Raw genomic sequence first — 21,900 nt, 5'->3', positions numbered from 1 at the left:
CTGATGGAGAGGCAGGGAGTGTGTCCCTGGAAGGTAAGTCCTACTAAAGATCACACTGAATTCCTCACAAATAACTCTTAAGTCTCCAGAGAGTATGAGGCTAGGAAGAGTGGCACAGGTGGAGGAACGGGGCAGGGACATCGTTCAAAACACCCACGAGCTTTCTTTAGATCTTTTAAAACTTACGTTTAATTATGTTGTTTGTGGTTATGTGCGCATGGATGCAGGAGCACCAGATGGCCTTGGATCTGGGATAATGGTGTGAAGCGCAGACGTGAGCCCTGGGAGCCAAAGCTGGTCCTCAGCAAGAACAGTACCTGTTACCAACCACCGATCTATCCCTGCAGCCACTCAGCGAACCGTACTTTAAGTAGGAGCAAAAGAAGAGAGGTTTGCCTGGGGGCAAAGGATGGATGGCTCTATGACTACTTTACGATTTTTTATTAACCTGGTTTTTGCTTTTCTCAAAGCCACGGTAAAACAACCTTACAGAAGCCCCTGACACGAGAGAGCCTCGAGGAACCACTGCTCTCCACACACAGCCTGACGCTAGACTCCGAAGACTGAGCCATCTCTTGCTATCAGTGGGCATGAGCTACAAAACAGGCAAGGGCAGCAAGCAGTCTTCCCAGCTTGACATGGAGGATGAAGGCTGCTGAGCTGGAAGAAAGGAACGCATGTCTCCACAGACGCAAACTCACCCCTCAGTCTATGTTACCCATGTCACCTACCAGGTGCCTGCTGGATTATCGGGGGAAAAAAGTTTCTCCTCCCCACAAAGAAGATTCTGCTTCCTGGAGTTAATTTAGGCCTTCCCTGGATTCTCTCCTAATAAGGATAATACATTCCAACTAATGAAAGCTATTAAGTGGGTGTGCGCAGTGCTCTCCCAAGCATTTCGGGACTGCAGATTAGCTCACCTCTCTAGGGCTAGGACAGAGGGACGGTCCTTCCCCCTTGTGCCAGCAAAATGCAGTGGCTGCCTTGACTCTACTGGGGCCCCTTCCATATTCCGAGTATTGTCTCTTCTGAGTAACTTCTTCTGACCTTCATAGGCCAAACAATGATATTATGTCATGTTATCCATAGCGATGGTCACGGGTTCTCACCACATTACTTACAACCCTGGTCTTTGAATCAAGAACAGTAGCCACCTAAAGTATGACATCCCGCCGTGAAAGAAGGAAACAGAAGCCTCTCTGGACAGTAACGTGACGTTCATAGACGGGGAGGGCCACAGAACTTAGAAGTCATAGGGCATTGTGTTAATAATACTAAGTCTTGGGTTCTTCCAGGTACGCATTGGGAGCAGAGGACATAGAGAAACTCTATAGGATAAGATGAGGCCTCGTCACGTACAGCAAGCATATTGCTTTTAAGAAACCATATGGTCCACTGATACAAAAAAGCCTGATCAGCCAACTCGCCGGCAGAGCCTATAATCCAGTACTTGTGGGGAAGAAGCAATAGTAGCAGAAATTCAAGGCTAGCCTCAGCTGCATAGGGAGCTGAAAGCCAACAGAGTCTACATAAGCAATTGCCCCAAAAGAAAATTTGATTTAGATACTTGTGGGAAAGTACTCTTTAGTCCAGAAAGCCTCTGAGCGAGCCAAGAGGTCGCTAAGACCACAGCATCCATACGGCAAGGTCCCAGGCAAGGTGTCTGTGCCAGATTCGCCCTGAACCTTATCCTCTCTGTCTCAATCCCTGACCCAGGAAGCAGGAAGCAAGAAGCTATCCACAGATAGGAAGGATGCTCTTAAGATGACATCACCTGCAGGCTCCTGAACCTATGGGTGGACAGGAAGTGGGAACCAGCAGAAAGCCTTGGACAAGATCATCAGAGCAGGAGGTGGGCTACTGCTAACCATGCTGTGAGGAAAGTGCGGCCGCTTCCCCACAGCAGGGCTAGGCCAGCTGCTCCTCTGCAGTGAGCATGCGCAGATGGCACCATTGGTCCCTAAGGAAATGTGTGTGTGCTGTCCTTCTCTTTAGTTTATACAAATATTTTTAAACTTTTAAAGTTACCTGTTTAATCAGTTGTTTAGGAAATGAAGGAAATGCAGCTCATTACTACAGGAGGACTTTCTCCTGACCAGAGGAGACCAGACCAGCCTTGCCAGGCATAGAGGTCTTTACAGCATGGGCTGTCAGAGCCTGGAGACTCTGATGGAGCATTTGTGGTCTGCAGACACTTAAAGGAAACAACCAGATAGAACAAAGCAGAGAGCTTCTTCCATGCGTGGTGCTTACGGCGTCTAGTTCGCCTGTGACATCAGTGTAGCAGAGGCCCTCGGCCCTCAGTCACAGACAGACACTTGTGTGCTTTTTGAGAAAGCAAACATCCGGCAAACATCTTCTAGCAAAAAACTCTGATTCATTCTAAGTTTAAATCTACTCTCTGTTTAATCTCAAACGGTCCTGGCAGTTACGTACACTTGGTATACAGATGGACTTGTGTTTATTAAAGACAACAGACAGCTTCAAATGCCAGTTCAATGAAGAACCCTGTCAGGGTGTCCAGTCCCCCACTGAGTGAAGGCTTGCAGAAACTCCCAGGAGGGTTTTTTGGGGGGGTGCTGGAGCCTCACTTTAGGGACAATTTTTTCCCTTTTCCTTTATATTTGTCTGGTGATGTACTGGTGGTCATGTTTACATTGCCAACTTTGAGTTAGCTCTGAGATCACTGTGCGTCTTACCTGTCTCTTACATGGGCTCCCACGTTTGCTCGCATTCGGGCTCTTGGGGAAGCTGTAAGGCACAGGGTCCATCGGGCTTCCCCATCTCACATTGGTTCCTGAGTGGGAACCAAGCTTCCCGACCCCCAGGGACACTGTACTCACCCTGCAGTGGCCTGTTCTTGTACAGGTCCCGGGCCTTCGCTGGGTGAGCTCGGGCTGTGTTGTCACACTTGGGCTGCTCATACCTAGGAACGGGGTGATAAGACAGAAGCGAGGGGTTGAGAACCGGAGTTGGAGTTGTCTTCAGTATCTCACATCTAACAAGATATATATCTTGATATATTTCAAAACAACCCTGAGATTTCACCTCACACCAGTCAGAATGGCTAAGATTAAAAACTCAGGAGACTGCAGGTGTTGGCGAGGATGTGGAGAAAGAGGAACATTCCTCCACTGCTGGTGGGAATACAAACTAGTACAACCACTCTGGAAATCAGTCTGGCTGTTCCTCAGAAAACTGGGCATAACACGTTCGGACGACCCTGTTATACCACTCCTGGGCATATACCCAGAGGATTCCCCAGCATGTAATAAGGACACATGCTCCACTATGTTCATAGCAGCCTTATTTATAATAGCCAGAAGCTGGAAAGAACCCAGATGTCCCTCAATGGAGGAATGGATACAGAAAATGTGGTGTATTTATACAATGGAATACTACTCGCAATTAAAAATAATGAATTCATGAAATTTTTAGGCAAATGGTTGGAACTGGAAAATATCATCCTAAGTGAGTAGTGCCTGGAGGTACTTGCTGACTGGATGTTTCTGGCCCAATCCCAGATATACCTTATACTGCTCAGCAGATCCTTGAATCTGCACTAGGCCCAGGCCTGTAGGGGGTGCTTGGTAGAGTCCTGTACCAGAGACCACGGACTTTCTCCTTCTGTATGTTTACACTCTCACTGTGAGCTCAAGGAACGGGTCACCTCAGCAAGGACAAGGTGTGGAGGACAGGAGAGTCCATCCCAGTCTTGTCCTCCCATAGGTATCTCTGACAACCTATCCTGCTGACTCGTACAACCAAATGGACAGTGGGACCCATGGTCCATCTTTCTCTTCCTGCTACCTGCAGCTGCCAGACTTCGACCCTGACTGAGTTGTTCCCCACAATTATAACCCGCTTTGTCCAAGTCTCATTCATGGATCCCACCTTGGAGACACGCTCTTAGGGACTGGAGTGCTGCAGATGCGGTAAGAGATGGTCGGGAGGTGCTCCCCCATGGAGCACTCTGTAGACTAAGGGAGCACTGTGTAGACTAAGGGAGCACTGTGTAGACTAAGGGAGCACTGGCTAAGAAAGGAGAAAGCTAGGTTGGCGGTGAATAGGAGTATGTATGAATGGAATGTTCTAGGTCCATTTTCAATCGAAGTGGCAAAATTCTATAGGACCCTCCTCCTTTCTCCTTGACTACTTCCCAGGACACATTTATTAGGCTTCAGGGTGTTTTGGGGGGTCATTGAGTTGCTTTCCTACTATAGAAAATATGAGAAAATGAAATTCTCATCATGAGATGTTCGTTTCTTAAACTGTTCTGAAACTGGGCATGGTGGTATGCCTGTAGTCCCAGAACTCAGGAAGTAGAGGCAGGACAGGAAGTCTAGGCAGGGAGGTCATGGTTAAGCACAAAATCTCTTGACACAGAAATTCAACAACCCAAATTCGGTCCCCAAAACTGCAGAAATCTGTCTTCAGAGCTCCACAAGCATGATGCGGCATGCATGTTCTAGATGCCTAGATGCTCTCTCTCTCTCTCTCTCTCTCTCTCTCTCTCTCTCACACACACACACACACACACACACACACACACACACAATTTTTAAAAAGAGAGTTCAAGGTACCTTCGGCTATCGAGTGGGTTTGAGGCTAGCCTTAGTTGCATGGGAATTTATCTCACAAAACCAAAGACAATATGATGTGCTATGAAATATCATAAGATGATCATGATAAATGATTTGTGACACAGCCTTAACACCAGAGAAATCAGTGCCCTCTTTCCCCAAATTTCACATCTTTCTGAAAATAAGAGTCCCCAGTGCACCTTCATAAACAGCCAAACTACCACATTCCTTCCTCAAAGTCACTAGCCTAGATTCTTTGAAACTTTGAGACTTAGTGCTGGACAGCACGGAATATCCACAGCCATAGGGCAGTGGCCACAGGCCAGTGGCAGTGTGGTGGAGGGACACCTACTCAGTTGATATCTGCTGCCCAGGGCCGTGTCATCAGACAAGAGTCAAAATTCATCTGAAGACAATAGTGAATGCACTCAGCTGCCTCCAGGGTCATTAACTACTATTCCTGACCGATGCTAGTCAGAGAAAATAAATGCCCTGGATAGCAGAGCTTCGTTCCAGTTTCCAGACATTGCCTGAGGGTTAGGGGTAAGGTAAAACTGTCACATATATTACGGTGACCTACAACCTACAGAAAAGTGACCATGTGTCTCCGTGGAGACTCAATGCTGAGGGACTCAGGCTGTTTCACTACAGTGTTACCATCTCAGAGGCTACATTCAGCTACTCTGTTACTCTGTATCCCAAGTTCCTGTTCTGTCTGACGGAGAACCTCAAACCAGCAGTCCCATGATATGTGAGCCGTGGACTGTCCTACAGTATCAGAAAGCCGAGCTTTATTTCCAGTGTTCGTGTTGTCCACGCCGTCTGAGAGCCAGGCTGTCCACAGGCCCGTTCCAACTCATTTGATCTCTGCTCTAATTTGGGGCTGAGCTGTCTTGAGCCTTCAGTGGTGCTGAAATTTGAAAAGCACATTTAAATAACTGTGTTCTGCACATTGGAGAGAGCATGGAGAAAGGCTGGCCGGGTGCAGACATGGTAACCTGGAGCGGAACGTGTGGGTTTACCAAAGTGAATTTGGCTGCAAAAGCCTTTGTTCTCTCAACAGCACTTAGTTCACAAAAAAATAGGAGAAAAAGAAATAAAAGAACATTGCCTGGCTGCGGCTGCCCATCAGATACCAGGCTTGCCGCCATGGAGAAGTGCAATTTCACGCCCACATGGTCACATGTGTGCGGCCACTGTGCAGAGCACTGGTGTCAGAGCAGAGGCTGTCTCGAGGCAAACAGGGCCAGACTGCAGCACCAGGCAGGTGGACAAGGCCTGAACCAGCCCTCACAAAGGTGAAATGGAAGTCTAATGGAATGGCTGTCAGTCGACCGACACGAGAAATCCAATAGCCTTCTCCAAGAGCCCCCTCTCCTCCTGGACAGCAGCTAGGTAGAAATCTGCCTCTCCTCCAGCTTCAGTGCTACCAGGCCTGGCAGCAGGGCCCTGCAGGTGTGTCCTAACTCCGTGCAAGACCATACAAAATATGGTCAGACCGTCAGAGGGGCAGGGGAACCTGCAAGATCTACCATCCCAACCTCCTGTCTGGTCCAGAGGGAAGGTCAGCTTTGCAAAGATGGACAGACAGCACAGGGTGTGTGATTTTTGACTGAAGCCCACGACGGAAGCGCCTTATTCCTATGTGGTACCTGAGGACCTGCTTATAAACAGCAAAGAGTTTGACACTTGCGGCTTCCTGGTTCCAAGGTCAAGGAGTCCTCCCGAGGAAGTAGGAAAGGGGAGGTGGGGAGGGGAAGCAAGTGCTAAGCTCTGCCTAGGGCAAATACAAGCCAGGGCGTCCCTGGTGGCTTGAGCCACACTTGTCTTGCTCAGGGTTGTGGGAAGGCTGCCAGGTGATGCTCTGTCTTCTGCCCAAAGTGTGCTGGGCATCGCTATGTGGCCCTCACACCTTGCTCCCCAAGGGACTCGGGCTGTTTTACTACAGTGTTACCATCTCACCACAGTGTTACCATCTCAGAGGCCATATTCAGCTACTCTGTTACTCTGTATCCCAAGTCCCTGTTCTTGCTCAGTGTCCTCCAGATTAATCATCATTCCAAGCATTTCCTCATGCGCAGGCTTAGCAGTGGACCCATTCTGTCACCACCACCCCCCTTCCCTCAGGAAGTCATGGTGCTCAGCCTCTGCATTCACCAACCCCACCCCACCCCACCCCACCCCCTGTCCTCCATCACTATGCCTGGAATACTGAGGCCATCTGAATCATCCCAGTGTTAAACTGACAGGAAATGGAAGGAAGGGAAGCCAGGGCATATTCTCAGCACCAATGAGCAAGGGCTCAACCCCAGCCAGACCTGTCCATCAGGGCTGTCGTGGGAGGTGTGACCCTAGACCTGAGCCTGAAAGCTCTGCTCTCTGCCCTGCTTTCCCTGCTCTGGCTGAATGCCCAGCATCCTTCGTGCCACCTCTGCCTTGTAGGGAGGGTCCTCTTTCCCCTGCCTAGAAAGGCTGGTCAGGCAGGGGACAGCTGGGATCCCACCTGCCCCTGCCCACCCCTGAACAGCTCTCCACCTTGGTATCACATGTTATAGGGCTGTCAGATGCCACTGGTGATATTATCACTTGTCCTCAGAAAGCAGAGTTTATTAGACCGGAACCTGGCTCTGCCCTAGTACTTAATGAAGGAACCATCAGCCTAGGGGAGAGAGTGCAATTGAGCATGTTGTCAGTTCCCAGGGAAGGGTACTCTTACCTTCAAAAAGAGAAACTGCCCTGGGGCTAGAGAGATGGTTCAGCAGCTAAGAGTACTGGCTGCTTCTCCAGAGGATGTGGGTTCAATTCCCAGCATTCACACAGATCACAACTATCTAAACTTCATTCCCAATGCATCTAAACCATCTTCTGGCTTTTGTTTAGTAGAAGAAAGTGTGATGCAGAGGAAGGTGGCCATCTGAGCTGCCCTCTCAGTTTGGTTCAGGTTGAGCCTTTTTCTGAACCTTGGGGAGGACAGTTCTCCATCAGGCAAACATGGAAGCAGGAGTCTGAGAATGGCCTCTTTGGCCTGATATCCAGGGAAAGTCTCACAGAGGAAAGAGAGTACCCTGCTTTCTCCTCAAGTGCAATCTAGACTGTTCTCGGGTTCTCCAGGAACAGAATGCTAATCTCACCATTTCGGAGCCATCTGGAGGAGTGCTGGATCTGACTGTGTAAGGATGTTGGTTAGCCAGCTCAGAACACATCTGCCAGGGCTACTTCTCCTCTGTGACAGAAGTGTGCACGGAGCCAAGGCAGGAGCTGGCAGGAGCCAACTGGTGCCCCTCATGATGCATGGTGAGGGGGCCAAAAGCACAAATATGTAGTGAGATCACCCCCAAGAAAGGTGGCTCGGAAAGACAACAGATCACCATAGCAAACCCCAGAAATGGTAGGGGTTCTAGTTCAGCCATACAGATTGCACTTGCTTCCAGCCTGAGGCTGCCGGAGCTCAGCTTCATCTCAGCTTTTGGGGTCAGCGGGAATACAGAGTCCTCCAGTGTCTCAAGGACAGGGGTGGTTGACTGCTAGGATCATCTGTGATGTTATAACATTGCTACAATATCCAAATCAGGACCCCCAGGGAAGATGGCTTCAGTCAGGGGCTAGAAAATGGCGGGCATGGGTTGGACTTGGTCTCGATGAAGCCATCGCCACCTGAGCAGTTGCGCTTGGCTTCTGCCCTTGAGATCTGTGCTGTCCGGGACCACCCACGGAGAACTAGTGTTAACACTTGAATAATCAGGGAAATAACTTAGGGAGCACTCCAATGCTCATCCTGGCACCCGGGGTGAAATTAGAGAGCCAAGCTAGCGACTCTGAGAGAAAAGATGTTTGCATATTTATAAGCCTAGGGGGAAAAAATCAAAGTCATAAGGCTACTGACAGGTGCCCACCAAGCACAAGCACCTACTCAGGAATACTAACTCCCCCTCCCGGACATACAACACATGTACTAGCTCCTGCTGGTAGTTCAGGAGAACATAATTGTATGTTCAAACTGACAGAAAACATAAGCAAGCCATTGGTCACTCTTGCCTTACATATTCTCTCTCTCTCTCTCTCTCTCTCTCTCTCTCTCTCTCTCTCTCTCTCTCTCTCTCTCTCAATCTCTCTCTCTCCCCTCCCCCCTCCATCTTTTAAATACACATAGATGTTTTGCCTGCACGAGGATGCCAGATCCCCTGGAACTGGAGTTATAGACAGTTGTAAGCTGTCATGTGGCTGCTGGGAATTGAACCTACGTCCTCTCTCTGGAAGAGCAGCCAGTGACTCTCAACACTGGGCCAGCTCTCCAGCCCTCACACATTCTTCTCTTTGAATGATAACTTCTAGATAGAAATATTGACATTCTATAGAAAGCTATTTGAATCATCAGGCTTCCTTGGCTTCTTAGCTATTTAACCTCTCTGGCCAAAGCCAGCAGCAAGAAGGGGTTCAAATGTTCTTTCCTTAGAGTCGACTCCTTCTCTAGTCCATACTTGATGGCCCACGACTGCTAACAATAGGCTTTCCCTCCCACTGCCAGAACAACTCTCCTTAAGGATCAGCAGCACAGAGACCAGAGTGTAGAGTTCCTGTGTGGTAGTTACACTCAGACTGTGATACTGAGTTTAGCAAGAGCTGAGCCCATAGTAGAAAGAATCGTGGGGGCAGGTTCCACTTTGCTGGTCCCATAACCTGGCTACCTCTCCTCCAGCTCCCAAGGGGATGCAGTTTACCTTGTAGAGGTCCCGGGAATGGGCCGTCCAGTGTCCACTAGCACACACCAGCAGTATCCGGTGGATGGGTGGCATTGCACTGGTTTGTAGAGGCCTCCGTGCGCACACTCGGGGATCACCACATTGTCGTTCTTGGGTTGCTTGGCTTCCTCAAGAGCTGACTGGTGCTCCTGGTCACAGGAGGATGCTGCAGGGGTGGGAAGAAACAGGGAGTGAGCAGACACATGGAGCCAGCATTGGAGAGCAGTGACCAGTCGCAGCTGAATGATGCTGTGTGCTGTCCCCAGCACTAGAAGGGGAACCAGGCTCAAGAACAGACAAGTGATTCCCTCCGACCTCCTCAGCCCCCTGATGTGAGGATGGGATGTTTTATGCGACAGGACAAGATGTGTTGTTCTTTCCGGGTGCTCATACTGTGTGCCCCTTAGGCCACAATCCCTGGGAAACACTTGTTAGTGAGAAACATGGGCTTTCCTACATGGATTATGCAGTACAGTGCACAGAGGTCATGTCTTCTCAGGCTAGAAACTCAGTTTCCTTTTTGTGTCTAACGACCACTAGTCTATATCCAAGGAACATCTGCCGAAAGACAGATAAACTGGCACGTGTGTGCATGTGCACGTGAGCACACACACACACACAAATATATATATATATATATATATATATATATATATATATATATATATATATATATATAAAACAACCCTAGATTGGTCACATATAGTCTCACTCAGATGGAAGACAGCAGGGAAAGACTCCAGTCAAGCCAAGTACACCACACCCAAGAGAAAACCTCTACAACTTGGCAAGTAAGAAGCATCGAGGAAGCTGATAGGAAAGGACCTGTGCTCAGCGCTGCCTTAGCTGCAGAAGCAAGTGCGGTGCAAAGGCCAGAGCCTGGCCCAGGTGATGCGCTAAAGGCCAGGAGACTGTAGATGCAAACTGGATGTCTGACTGTTTCATAAACATCTGCTGTCACTTCCCTCACTGCTCCAGTGCTGAAAGAACACTTGGCATTCACTGCATGCACATTAATGTCTCTAGACTCAATAAATAGTAGAAAACCACGTTGATGTCACCTTGCTTGGTGATTGAGGACAATACTGTGTGTGTTTCTGGGATCCCCCTGTGAACTGACTACATCATCAAGTACAGTTTCTATATTTCTAAAAGCCACAGCCTTATGTGTGATTAGATATAACCAATATAGCTTGCCGATACTTCCCTTGTGTTGCTATTCAGAAGGACTACTGAAGGAGGAAGAAGAAAGCTAAAGTAAACTTCTGTCTGGACGGACATCATGGAGGATACACTCAGGGTGTGGGGCTTGTTCAACTCTCACAACTAAAAGCAAAAGAATTAAGACACTGGGCCTTGACTGTAATATAATCTGCACTTTCTGTGTATTTCTGTGTATTTCTCCATTGCATGAGCAGCTAACATATGCAGATATGCAAATGAAATATACCTCAGATGGCTGGATATTTGACAAAGTTTTTACCCAACTATCACCAGAAGGCTGGTATGAAGGATAAAGCAACAATTGCTGGCCTTTCTCCCCAGATCTGTTACAGTTGTGATAGCCATTCAGGAAAGCCAAACAACACAAGGGTCCGTGCTACTCTGTGAAGACAGTTGACACTTCTCTGTAGAACGCTTTGGCCCATCAGTCCGAGAGTAAATGGCACAGACTATGGGAAGCTCCTCAGGGCACCCCCCTCACGTTACCTAGACTTGGTTGGCACTTCTTCAAAATCTTATTAGGTCATAGAATGCACAGTGTGGTCATCTGGCCACGAAATATGTTTGGTGTTCCATTCCAAGGACATGGGAATGGAAAGTGTCTAAAACGACCCTATGAGAAATTTATGTCATATTTGAAAGTTCCTCATAAGCAAAAATGAAACCAATTGAATTAAAAGAAACTCTAAAATGTGTTGTACCTATTGTAAGATATCAAAGCCACTCTGCATTGGCAAATGAAATCCATGTTTGTGTGAATGTCAGGGTAGGGAAGATGGCCCAGCCTCAACAATCTGCTTGCATTTGGGAATTCAAGGCGACTGGAAAGATGGAATCGCATTCTGTTGTAAGATAAGCCTCTGGAAGGCAGAGGGTGTTTTAGTGAGGCCTTCGTGAATAGAAGGCAAAGCAGTGAGACAAATCATACTGTAGTCGCATCCCCTCCCTCATTCCTCCCAGGCCCTGCCCACTGCAGAGATCTGCACAGGCCACTCTGGAGTCCCGGAACACAGAACACACACTGTAGAATCAGCACAATGTCAAATGTAATGGTCATCACCTTTACCTTAATCCACAGCTGATTAGTCCTGGGAGGGTCTGTCTCCTATGTGCTTCTATCGTTTTATTTATTTCTAAGTTGAGTCTGATGAAGAAACCAAGTATAGCTGAATTTTCAAAGTGAAAAGGCTGATTTTTCATTTTATTACTTAGCTCAGTTAATTCTTCCAAAAATTTGACTCAGCACAAACAGAGAATGAGGGGAAAAGCATGGAGGAGGAAGTGGAATCCAAGTTTGAATTTACCTGGCTGTGAGACTTCCTGCTCCTAATATAAAGGGTAGGTTGTGTGTGTGTGTGTGTATGGTGTGTTTGCCAGTGTTTCTGTGCACACACATGTGCACATGTGCCTGTGTTGTGTGCCTGTGTATGTGTCTGTGTATCTGTGTGTGCACACATATGCATGTGCACCTGTATGAAAGCATCTGTGTTTGTACATGTGCATGTGTGCTGTGTGCATTTGTATGTATATGTCTGTGCGTGTGCCTATGTGTGTGAGTGTGTACACATATGTGTGCATGTGTATGTCACACATCAAAACCTTCACCTCTAAGGTGATGGCATGGGAACCTTGTGGGGATGGGTCATAGGGTAGAGCCCAGAGCTGGTCAGAGGGAACGCATCTGCCTCGTCCAGCATGTGAAGACACTTCAAGAAGATGCTTTCTCTGGAAGCCAAGTGTGCCTGTACCTTGATGGTGGATTTCTGGACTTCCCAAACTGTAGAAAGTAGCCTTGGGTTATTTCTAACAGACTTCTTCATGAAGCTTGGCTACATTAGCAGAGCAGACCAAGACATGGCAGACTTCTGTCAGCACCACATGAAAGGAGCAGCCACTGAAACCACACGTGTGTCTTAGGAAAGAGGATTTACTGTCTCCTAAAACTGGAGAGGTTGGTTAGAACATCACAGGTCAGAGGTCATCAGGGAAGGCCCGTTCAGCTGTTCCCGAGCAATCAAAATTCTGACAAGGACTTGTTTTCATTAAGGTGAATAACTTCATTACTTAAATGGCAAAACTCTTAGAAAACTGAAAATATGAAAAGATTTGTCTGAGAGGAAGGACATATTCTTTAAATGCCCACAGTTGACATCATGTGGAAATGGCCTTCCTCTATTTAGCATTCTGTGAGAGGTCCCAGGCAAGGCAACAGCGCCAAAAAGAAAAAGTAATAAAGACTGCGATGAAAGAAATAAAAACGTCTTTAAATACAAGTAACAGCGTCGTATACATAAAATATCCTAAGACATCCATAAAGGGAAAAAAACTGACAATGAATGTACAAAATTGTTTATATTTTATATACTCAGAATAAATAATTGCAAAAATAAAGAAAATTAAATGTCATTTTAGTAACATCAAAACTGTAACACTTAAAAATAAATTCATAATGAGGGGTACAAGATATTTGAAAATGTCATTATTAAAAACAAAATGTAACTGAACTAGTGGAGAGGTGCAGAACGTAGCTGGGTAGCAAGACACTGTAAACATTAACATTTGTAACATTACAAGGTCAAGTTCTCTAAATTCATTAGTGAATGTAACATGGAAACTAATGTGTAGACTTCAAAATGAAAATGGAAATTCCAAAGACTTAAATGCCATCTGAAGCATTGCTCCAAGGTTTTGGAGATAATAGTGCCATGTTTGAAAAGATCATATCAACCCACTAACCCAGACAGTGGGATGTGCCAGCTAAGTAGAAGAGTGGGGAAGGCTGTCCGCCTGAGCTGGTACTGACAAGGGACCAGAGCTACTCACAGGGAAGTGTAACGTCTCCCAAGAAATGATGGCAGAATGTCAGAAGGACTGCATGCCAATTAAAAATATAGCCACAGGGCACAATGTGGGACATGCATACTGAACCTGCAGTGTGTTGACTAAAAGCGCACATTAGGAGCGCCCCAGCATGTCTTCGGGACAGACTAACCACAGAAGAAGAACTGGGCCAATTAGATGTCATTAAAATTTAAAACAATCACCAGAAGACGCAATTAAAAAGTAAAAGGCAACCGCAGCTGGAGAACTGTTCCTAACACACGTCTGTCAAAGACCCCCAAGCTCTTCTCATCAATAAAACCGCAAATATTCCAATCTGAAACTCACCAAGACTTCAGAAAGCAAGCCAGAGACTGAACAGTAAACACTAAAAGAGAGATCATCATGAATTGATGACTACAACCATGCTAAGATGTCACACGTGTGCGTGGTCCAAATTAAGCACACGGATACCAAATGGTGGTGGGAAGTGCAGGACCTGGAGCCTCGCAGGGCCTCCTCACAGCCAACCAAGCACTGAGGTCACTATCCCATTCTGGACACCTATCCAAGAGAAATTAAAGCACACATTCATGAAATGGTCAATAAAGAGATGGACATGGGAACTTCCCAACAGTCCAGACCTGCTTCTTAAAACTATCTATGAACAAATGACTCCCATGAAGAAGTATGGAGAGGGTCCTGATCCTGGAAAGGATTGATCTAGCATTGGAGGGGAATATAAGGACAGAGAAAAAGGAGGGAGGTGATTGGAGAATGGGTGGAGAGAAGAAGGTTTATGGGACATATGGGGAGGGGGGATCTGGGAAAGGGGAAATCATTTGGAATGTAAACAAAGAATATAGAAAATACAAATATTAAAAAAAAACTATGAATTGAAAAATGCACAAATATGTTGCACGCAATAACTATAGTTTATGTGTATCCCACAGAGAGGAAAGACCAGATCAAGACCGAACCTTAAAACCATTGTGCTAATTTTTAAAGGATACCTCAGAATCAAAAGACCATTACTAACTGTGAGTATTCACCAACTCATGACTCGAGCCATGGCGGCAGTGCCAACACCCAGTGACCCAGGCACCAGCATGAAGCCCATAGAACATCAGAGCTGCTCTGAGGCTGCCCACTTCCTGCCCAGGATTCTGACCCACAGGTCTGGGGGAGGTGAGGCCCCATAATTTGAGTTTCTGAGGAGCTCTGAGATCACACTGAAATCAGCAGTGTTTTCGTGTGCCAAAGGTTTCTCCATGTGGCTTTTCCCCCCTTAGAATGATTACAGTGCTTACTTAATTCTTATACACGCTGTCCTCATCAGTCATGGAATCTCTTGTGGTTCTCTTTCCAATTATATAAAACCTATATGAAATGATCAAAGAAGTCCAGGGGAAACAAAGAATTCAGAACGGGATTTGCTAGCAATGACACAGGAGAGTGAGCAGGGTGGAAGAGGTGCCCAGAAACCTCAGATCAGACAGTGCAGACTTACTAGGCTATTCATCAATAATAATAATAATAATAATAATAATAATAATAATAATAATAATAAAGACCAGAAAGGGATCCCAGTGCTTGGCTTTGTCTGTGCTCAGGATGTGGTTGTGATTGGCAGTAAAGTATAACCCTGGAAGACTCATATGTTAGAGACAAGGTCATCGCTATCACAGGGCAGGGTGGTGCTAAGCATACGTGTGCTCTTTGTAATCCTCAGAACGGAAGGAGGTGTAAGGGTAGAAACCTGTATTCCATCAGTGAGGAGGCCCAGGCTCCTACAAGACTGGCACCCCCCCCCCCAGGAGATCGGTAACAGTAGGAAATTGGTGTGGGTGTACAATCTCGGGACAGAGCCAAACTGCCAACAACTCCCTCTCCAAAAGCACTCCTCAAAGACAAGCTACGCAAAGTGATTCACTTGCAGCAAAAACTATACTTCCAAAACAAACAAACAAACGGTTGGATAAAATAACCAGATCTGGACACAAAAGTAGAGCTGACACTGCTCAGTAAATAGACTCTAGCCCAAAGCACTGATTCTGGACCTTGACAGAGGAAACGAAGCATTGTACCAAACCAGAGACAGATTTTCTAGGATGATCATACACACCCTGATTGTGAGAAGCTACTAAATGGCGGTCTCTTCCTCTGATCTCTTTCTAGTGACTCCCAAATGTTGTGAAGTCTGCCAAGGAAATGCCACGGTGAAAGCCCATAGTCCCTGTGTCTAGCAAAGGACCCTACACTGAAATGCCATTGCTCTCCACCCCTCGGGGGTATCACACCAATGACAAAGCAGTTCCGAGAGTCTGAGAAACTTTGTTCGTCTTCACTCTGGCCTCCTAAAGCTTGACTCTTCACAGAGCTTGCCAGCCCCACCCCTGTCTTGTCAAGTCCCCCTCAGAGGCGCAGCTCCCAGGGGACTCCCCAGGAAAGAGTCTCATCAAGTGAGTCAGCCCAGCCTCAACTCTGACCTTTAGGAGTTAGTGGGAAGAGCACTGAATTGCTTACGAATAAGAAATGCTCTTTGAAAACTCTGTGGAATTAGGAAACCGGCTCTATCTGAAGGAAGTTAAGGAAGAGTGGTTGTTTTGCATCCAGGGACTTAACATAGGAAATCTGAACATCTTCTATTGCACAGAAACAGCCAGCATCGAGACCAGTGGCTTCACCCACTGCAGTGACTGCTCAGCCTCTCAGAGGTCTTACCGTTCTAAAGTGGTGGCTTTGAAAAATGAGACAAAGGGCTAAAAAGACGGCTCAGTGTGTGATGGCGTTTGCTGCGAAGCCTGACTGAGTTGAACCCCATGACACCAAGTAGTGGAAGTGGAGAGCCCACTCTGCTAAGTTGTGTCCTGAACTACATACCCATGCCCTGGATCGTGTGTGCCCTCTGCATATGTGTGTATGTGTGTGTGTGTGTGTGTGTGTGTGTGTGTGTGTGTGTTCGTGCGTGTGCACACATGTGCGCAGACACAGATGAGCACACACATAAAGAAGAGAGGGAGAGAGAGAGAAAGAGAGAGGGAGGAAGGAAGGGAGGGAGGGAGAGACTCACATACACACTTTAATTAATTAACTAAGTGATGTAACAAAAAGCAAGTAACAGGTAAGCTAAAATAAACCTTTTCCTCCCCAAGTTGCTTTGGCCATGGTGTTTTATCACAGCAATAGAAACTCTAAAACAATCAGGCTGTATGCAAGCCTGTAGGACATTTTCTTAAGTGGTGATTACTTAAATAATCTTGAATAAGGAAGGGCCCTTGTGGGTGGGGCCACACCTGGGCTGGGGGTCCAGGGTTCTATGAGAAAGCAGGCTGAGCAAGCCATGAGGAGCAAGCCAGTAAGCAACACCCCTCGATATCCTCTGCATCAGCGCCTGCCTCCAGGCTCCCGCCCTGACTTCCTTCGGTGATGAACCTTGTGATACGGAAGTGCAAGCCAAATAAACCCTTTTCTCCCTAACCTGCTTTGCTTATGGTGTTTCATCACAGCAACAGACGTCCTAAGACACTATAACTTCCCACAGCATCAGCAAACGCTCCCAAGACACCTCAGCTCAGGCTCCAGACGGCCGTACGTCGGAAATGGCCTAACACATACTTCTGACGTTTTGTACCATGTATTTACAAGAAACAATATTCTCAGCATGAACAACTTTAAAAGCAGAATATTGATCGTCTCAGAAACACATTAAGGCGCTCTACATCCCACACGATTAAATGTTCAGCCAAGACTTTATGTAAAACTCAACAAGCAAGCCCATGGCATTAATATGCAAGTTTTCTTTTATCCTTAATGAATAGTAAAATTATATTCATATCAAAGAATAGTGCTAAAATAAATATCAACGTCATGATTAATTAATAATATAACAAATTAGTAAATGTTTTATTTTAACTTCCGTGCTTTATATATATATATACCTGGGGTTGGGATCGTGGCTTTTGAGCAGAGTTTATTTAGGGAACCTTGGTAGAGAAAGCAAGGTGGACTGGTGACTCCCAGTGGGGCAGTCTGACGTTCAGACACAACCAGCGTGGAATCAAGTGATAAGCTCAACTTCAAGATACCATAAAGCAGGTGAAAGAGGTCACCTGCAGGGAGGAAATATTTACAGGATGCCTCCTCGACTTAGAGAGATCACATAAACACAGTAAGAAAGAAAACAACTCGGTTAAAAATCTGAACAGACACCTCACCTGAGCAACATACCCGGATATGAAAAAGCACCACCGATATACACGTCCAGAGAGACGTCTGAATGAATTGTGGGTACCTGATAGCAGTGTCACCGGCCAGTATGAATGCACAGTATGTCCAGTTAGACATACTGTGTTAGATCTGGGGACGTGGGACACAGACAGTGGGAAGGCCAGTGGATCTGTTCTCAGGACAATGTAGCTAGAAAGCTAATGCTGCCTACAAACAAAAGTATATACGATATAAAAATAAATTAGTCCACATCTAAAGAGAAATCCTGTTCTTGACACTCGTATCTGGGCATTGGTACCACTGACCCCCTGACACTGTTCGTTGGTGTGTGTGTGGGGGGGTGAGAGATGGGATTTTCCTCTCCCTTTACCCAAACTATTAAATGTGATGACATCTAAAAGTGGTTGAAATTGTGACACTGTATTCTAGAAACCCCCATAGGCTTTCAGTGTTGCACGAGGTGCCTGTAGAATGTCAGTATGGATTTATAAATTACGACAAAGAAAAACAGAAAATACAAGGTACTGACTTTTAAACGGCAAAACAAGGAACACAGATAAATATCTTAAGTAACTTATTTATTAACTTTTGTGTCAACCCAAAATTTCGTTTCATGCGTAACTTGACAGGAGCACGTTGCATCCGCAAAAGTTGTAGGGGTAGCCTTGGATATCACAAAACACGTCAGTATTTGTGTGAAAATGTAGTTTAGGGGCTGGAGAGATGGCTCAGCGGTTGGTTAAGAGCACTGACTGCTCTTCTGAAGGTCCTGAGTTCAAATCCCAGAACCCACATGGTGGTTTACAGCCATCTGTCATGAGATCTGTCTCACTCTTGTGGTGTCTGAAGATAGCTACAGTGTACTTACATTACACTAAATTTAAAATAAAAAAGAAATTCCTTTAAAAAAACAAAAAAAGAAAATGTAGCTTAAAAAATTTAACTTAGAAAAAAGAAAACCTTAAACTAGTAAAGTGATTTCCAAATAAGCAAGCATTGTATTTACTGTACTGTATTTTTTTTAATTGTCTCCTAAAATAAAATACCATTTTTTCTTGGGTCAGAGTCATGACAAAACAAAACAAAACAAAAAAATCACGATTTCTAAGTTTTCAAGCAAATGAGAAAAATGTCTTTTAGCTGAGACATTTGGAGAACTTTGTTCTCACGATGAGTTCAGAAGGTTTGGGCGGAAATACAGCAGGGAGATGGCATGGGATCCAGTCAGAACTTCTTAATGCCCCCCCCAGGTCTTCTGACATGCGTGTTCCCACAATGCTTCCCAGCACTCCTCCTCTCTCAGGTGACTGACTGGACATGCACGCCACACATGCCAAGTTTGCACAGACCGGCTGCTTTGTGTGACGAAATGTTAATAAACGTTACTTATTAGCTTAGCTAAACGTTTCCGTTTACAAAGTATTAATACGTGGATGCAATAATCCACAGGTGCAGAAGTTAAAGGTGCCTACTGCAAGGGCATGCCTCAAAACCTCAAGGACTTCCGCTCCTGTCCAGCTTCCTTTCCTGTGCACTGCGCATACCGGAGGCGCTTGGAGCCTGGGACTCACCAGTGTGCACAACTGCAGTCACAGAGGAGGAGAACCGTGCCCTGGGGGGACGAGGGGACCTTGGAAAGAAGCATGCTTCTGGCTGAAGTGCCAGACAGATATGCTATTGTGGTTTCCTAAAACACATGCACATTTATTTTAGTTTATTAGCACCGTTTTATGCTTGGCTGGTTTTCATAAAAGGAGCAAAAAAGCATTGTTGGTGAACAGGGATTTTTTTTTGGACATAGTACCTGTGATTGGGAAACCATGGCTACATTCGGGGGAACCCCGGCTTTCAGTCAATGTCTGCCATATAAAAATGGAAACCTGTATAAAGGACTTTGAGAGTTCACCCAGCAGCCAAGACTTGAGACCCTCTGTCACCTGCTGCACAAACTCATGTTTACTCAGAGGACATTCCAGAACTCAACTCCTGGACTACATGTGTTACAGCAAGAACTGGGGCTCCATCCCCACACCAATCTTCTACTCAAGTCTGAGTCACCCCAATAGTCATGATTCTGATATCTGTGCCCCGAAATTCATACGCTGAACCCTCATATATGAGAGAGTTTGGAGACAGGACATTTCAGTTCAGAATGAAGCAAGTTCTCCAATTAAGTGATCGGACAGAAAGAGGGGCACCTGAGACACTCAGAGGGACGTTCCTGTGAGGAGGCAGAGTCTCCCTTGTCAGAGAGAATCTGCAAGAGACCAACTCTGTCAGTTCCATTGCGTGGACTGAGCCCTAGCTCAGGCCGTTGAGGAGGAATCTCCACTCTTTAAGGCCAGGAGGCTGGGATATCTATGGAATCTCATATGAGCAGCCAAGGCAAAATAATAAATAATATTAAAATTTGCTTCTGAAGAGTACTCAACAAATTTTTTTTTCTAAACCTCTAAGCCCCAGCAAAGCTAAACAAAGTTTTGGGAGCATCATGGTGCCCCCCCCCTCGCTTCCAGGCAGCCTTGTCAGATCAAAGCAGATGCCAATGTGAAGTAGATCTCCAATGGAAAGAAGCACCACCCACGAGAGGACGCCCATTAGTAAATGGCAGGGTTGTCACCCCTGCCACTCATGATGGCCGCTGACACCACTTTCAATCTGTTACAGTGAAGGAGGGAGCTGACCAGCAGACTGCCCAGATTAATTCCAAATTTTACTCTCAACCATCAACTCAATGTCACAAGTTTCTATAAAAGTGAGACCAGCTGCCCTTGGGGGCACCAAGGCTTCTGAAGAACACTCTGCCTGAAGCAGCTTCTCCAGTTCCTGCTCAAGAGCCCTAGTGACCAACACTGATCCGCACTGACCACAGAGCAGGGCGTCTGAGAAGAAATGAAAGAAAAGCCAAGTGAATAAATGCATCCCAAAGATACCACCGAGCTTCAAAGAACAGTCAAGGAAGCACAGAGACAACTCGTGGAATAGGGTGAACTGAAGTGTATGCTTACCCTGTGTCAGGCCTGTACCCATAATGCATCAGCCTTCTCTCAGAGCCTTCCTGAGAGGAGTGTTATGCTTCCCGCCCAGCGTGAGTATTAGAAACATTCAAATATATTCACAACTTCACACCAATAATAGTGAGTTTGTATTCTTGGCGGTCCATAAATTTTAACATTAACTTCTAACACACACACACACACAAAGAGAGAGAGAGAGAGAGAGAGAGAGAGAGAGAGAGCTAGCTTAAAATGAGCCAGCAATGCTGATGCTAAGAGGCCATGTCTTTCTCTGGAACTATCTGTAAGAAGTAGGTCAGGTGAGGAGGTCCTTGTAGCCTCTGTCAGCATCTGCAGAACACACATGTACAGCTGCAAATCCAAGAGGCCACACACTCTCTTTCAGGATCCCAAGGTGAGGTGCTGCCTCAGCCCAGAGCCTCTCACTTTCTGCCGTTCCCAAGGCCTGGAGGACGATCAGCCCCTGATGATCAGTAGCCCTGATGGCTGTTAGGAAAGGGCCTCAGCTAGGCTGGCACTGCTCTGGAGGACGAGCGTGCCACCTCAGCCTTTGAAGTCCAGGAAGCCCCATGCACATCTGCAAACAGATGTTCTCTGACCTTCACTGAGACTTCACAATGCACCTCTTCCTTGTCAGATGCCATTGTTCTTCTTGTTCCGTGAGGAGGAGCAAAGGGCTTGGCCAGTGCAGTCTGCCACGAGACCACTGTCCCTTCTCAGTTCTCATATGCAAGGCCCCCTCTCTGTGTCCAGAGACTTCTTCCAGGGCCAAAACCCCTCTACCCTGTATCTGCCAGAGCCAGAACTCACCTCTACCTGCAGCCAGGCAGCAGAGAAACACTAGCAGGAAAGACACGTGTAAGGCAGGTACATTCAGAGCACTGCACAGCGCAGTCCTCAGTCAGCCTGAGCGACCCCACCTCCTATCCTCCCACACCCAGCCATCTTTGAAAACCCTCATATCTCTTCTGCCAAAAACAGCTGGAGAAATCTACATTCCAGGTTGGGCTGCATGTCCACATAGGATTCTGAAACACGGGCTTGCCGTGGAGACAAGTATCTCCAGGCTGGTGGGGCTGTTTCAAGGATGATATTATACCATGTGTAATCTGAGTCCTTTGCTTTATGTACAACCACAGTCATAGCCTTTCTGCTCTAGAGCTCCGGTTGCACAGGAAACCCCTGTTGCACCCGCGATTCGATGGCGAATTGAATTTCACCCCTCTTCAGAGCATAAAGTCAAATGTGCTTCTCTACCTGGAGATGCATTAGCGTGTTTCTGAGCAG

The 21,900-nt window shown here is 46.5% G+C and overlaps 1 protein-coding gene across 2 annotated transcripts in view; it reads right to left on the bottom strand.

Annotated features, from left to right (window-relative positions):
• Smoc2 (SPARC related modular calcium binding 2) overlaps positions 1-21,900 on the bottom strand; it is a 136,209-nt gene that overhangs the window by 27,966 nt on the left and 86,343 nt on the right. For both annotated transcript variants that reach the window (XM_052169773.1, XM_052169774.1), the window contains exons 8-9: positions 9,302-9,488; positions 2,844-2,926 (exon numbers count right to left, since the gene is read on the bottom strand). In XM_052169773.1, the coding sequence (XP_052025733.1) occupies positions 2,844-2,926; positions 9,302-9,488 (270 nt within the window). The remainder of the gene's footprint in view (positions 1-2,843; positions 2,927-9,301; positions 9,489-21,900) is intronic.

This window comes from Apodemus sylvaticus, chromosome 23 (genome assembly GCF_947179515.1).
Source record: "Apodemus sylvaticus chromosome 23, mApoSyl1.1, whole genome shotgun sequence".
NCBI lineage: Eukaryota > Metazoa > Chordata > Mammalia > Rodentia > Muridae > Apodemus > Apodemus sylvaticus.
The sequence above is the reverse complement of the archived record's forward strand: the minus strand, read 5'-3'. Positions and strand labels throughout refer to the sequence as shown.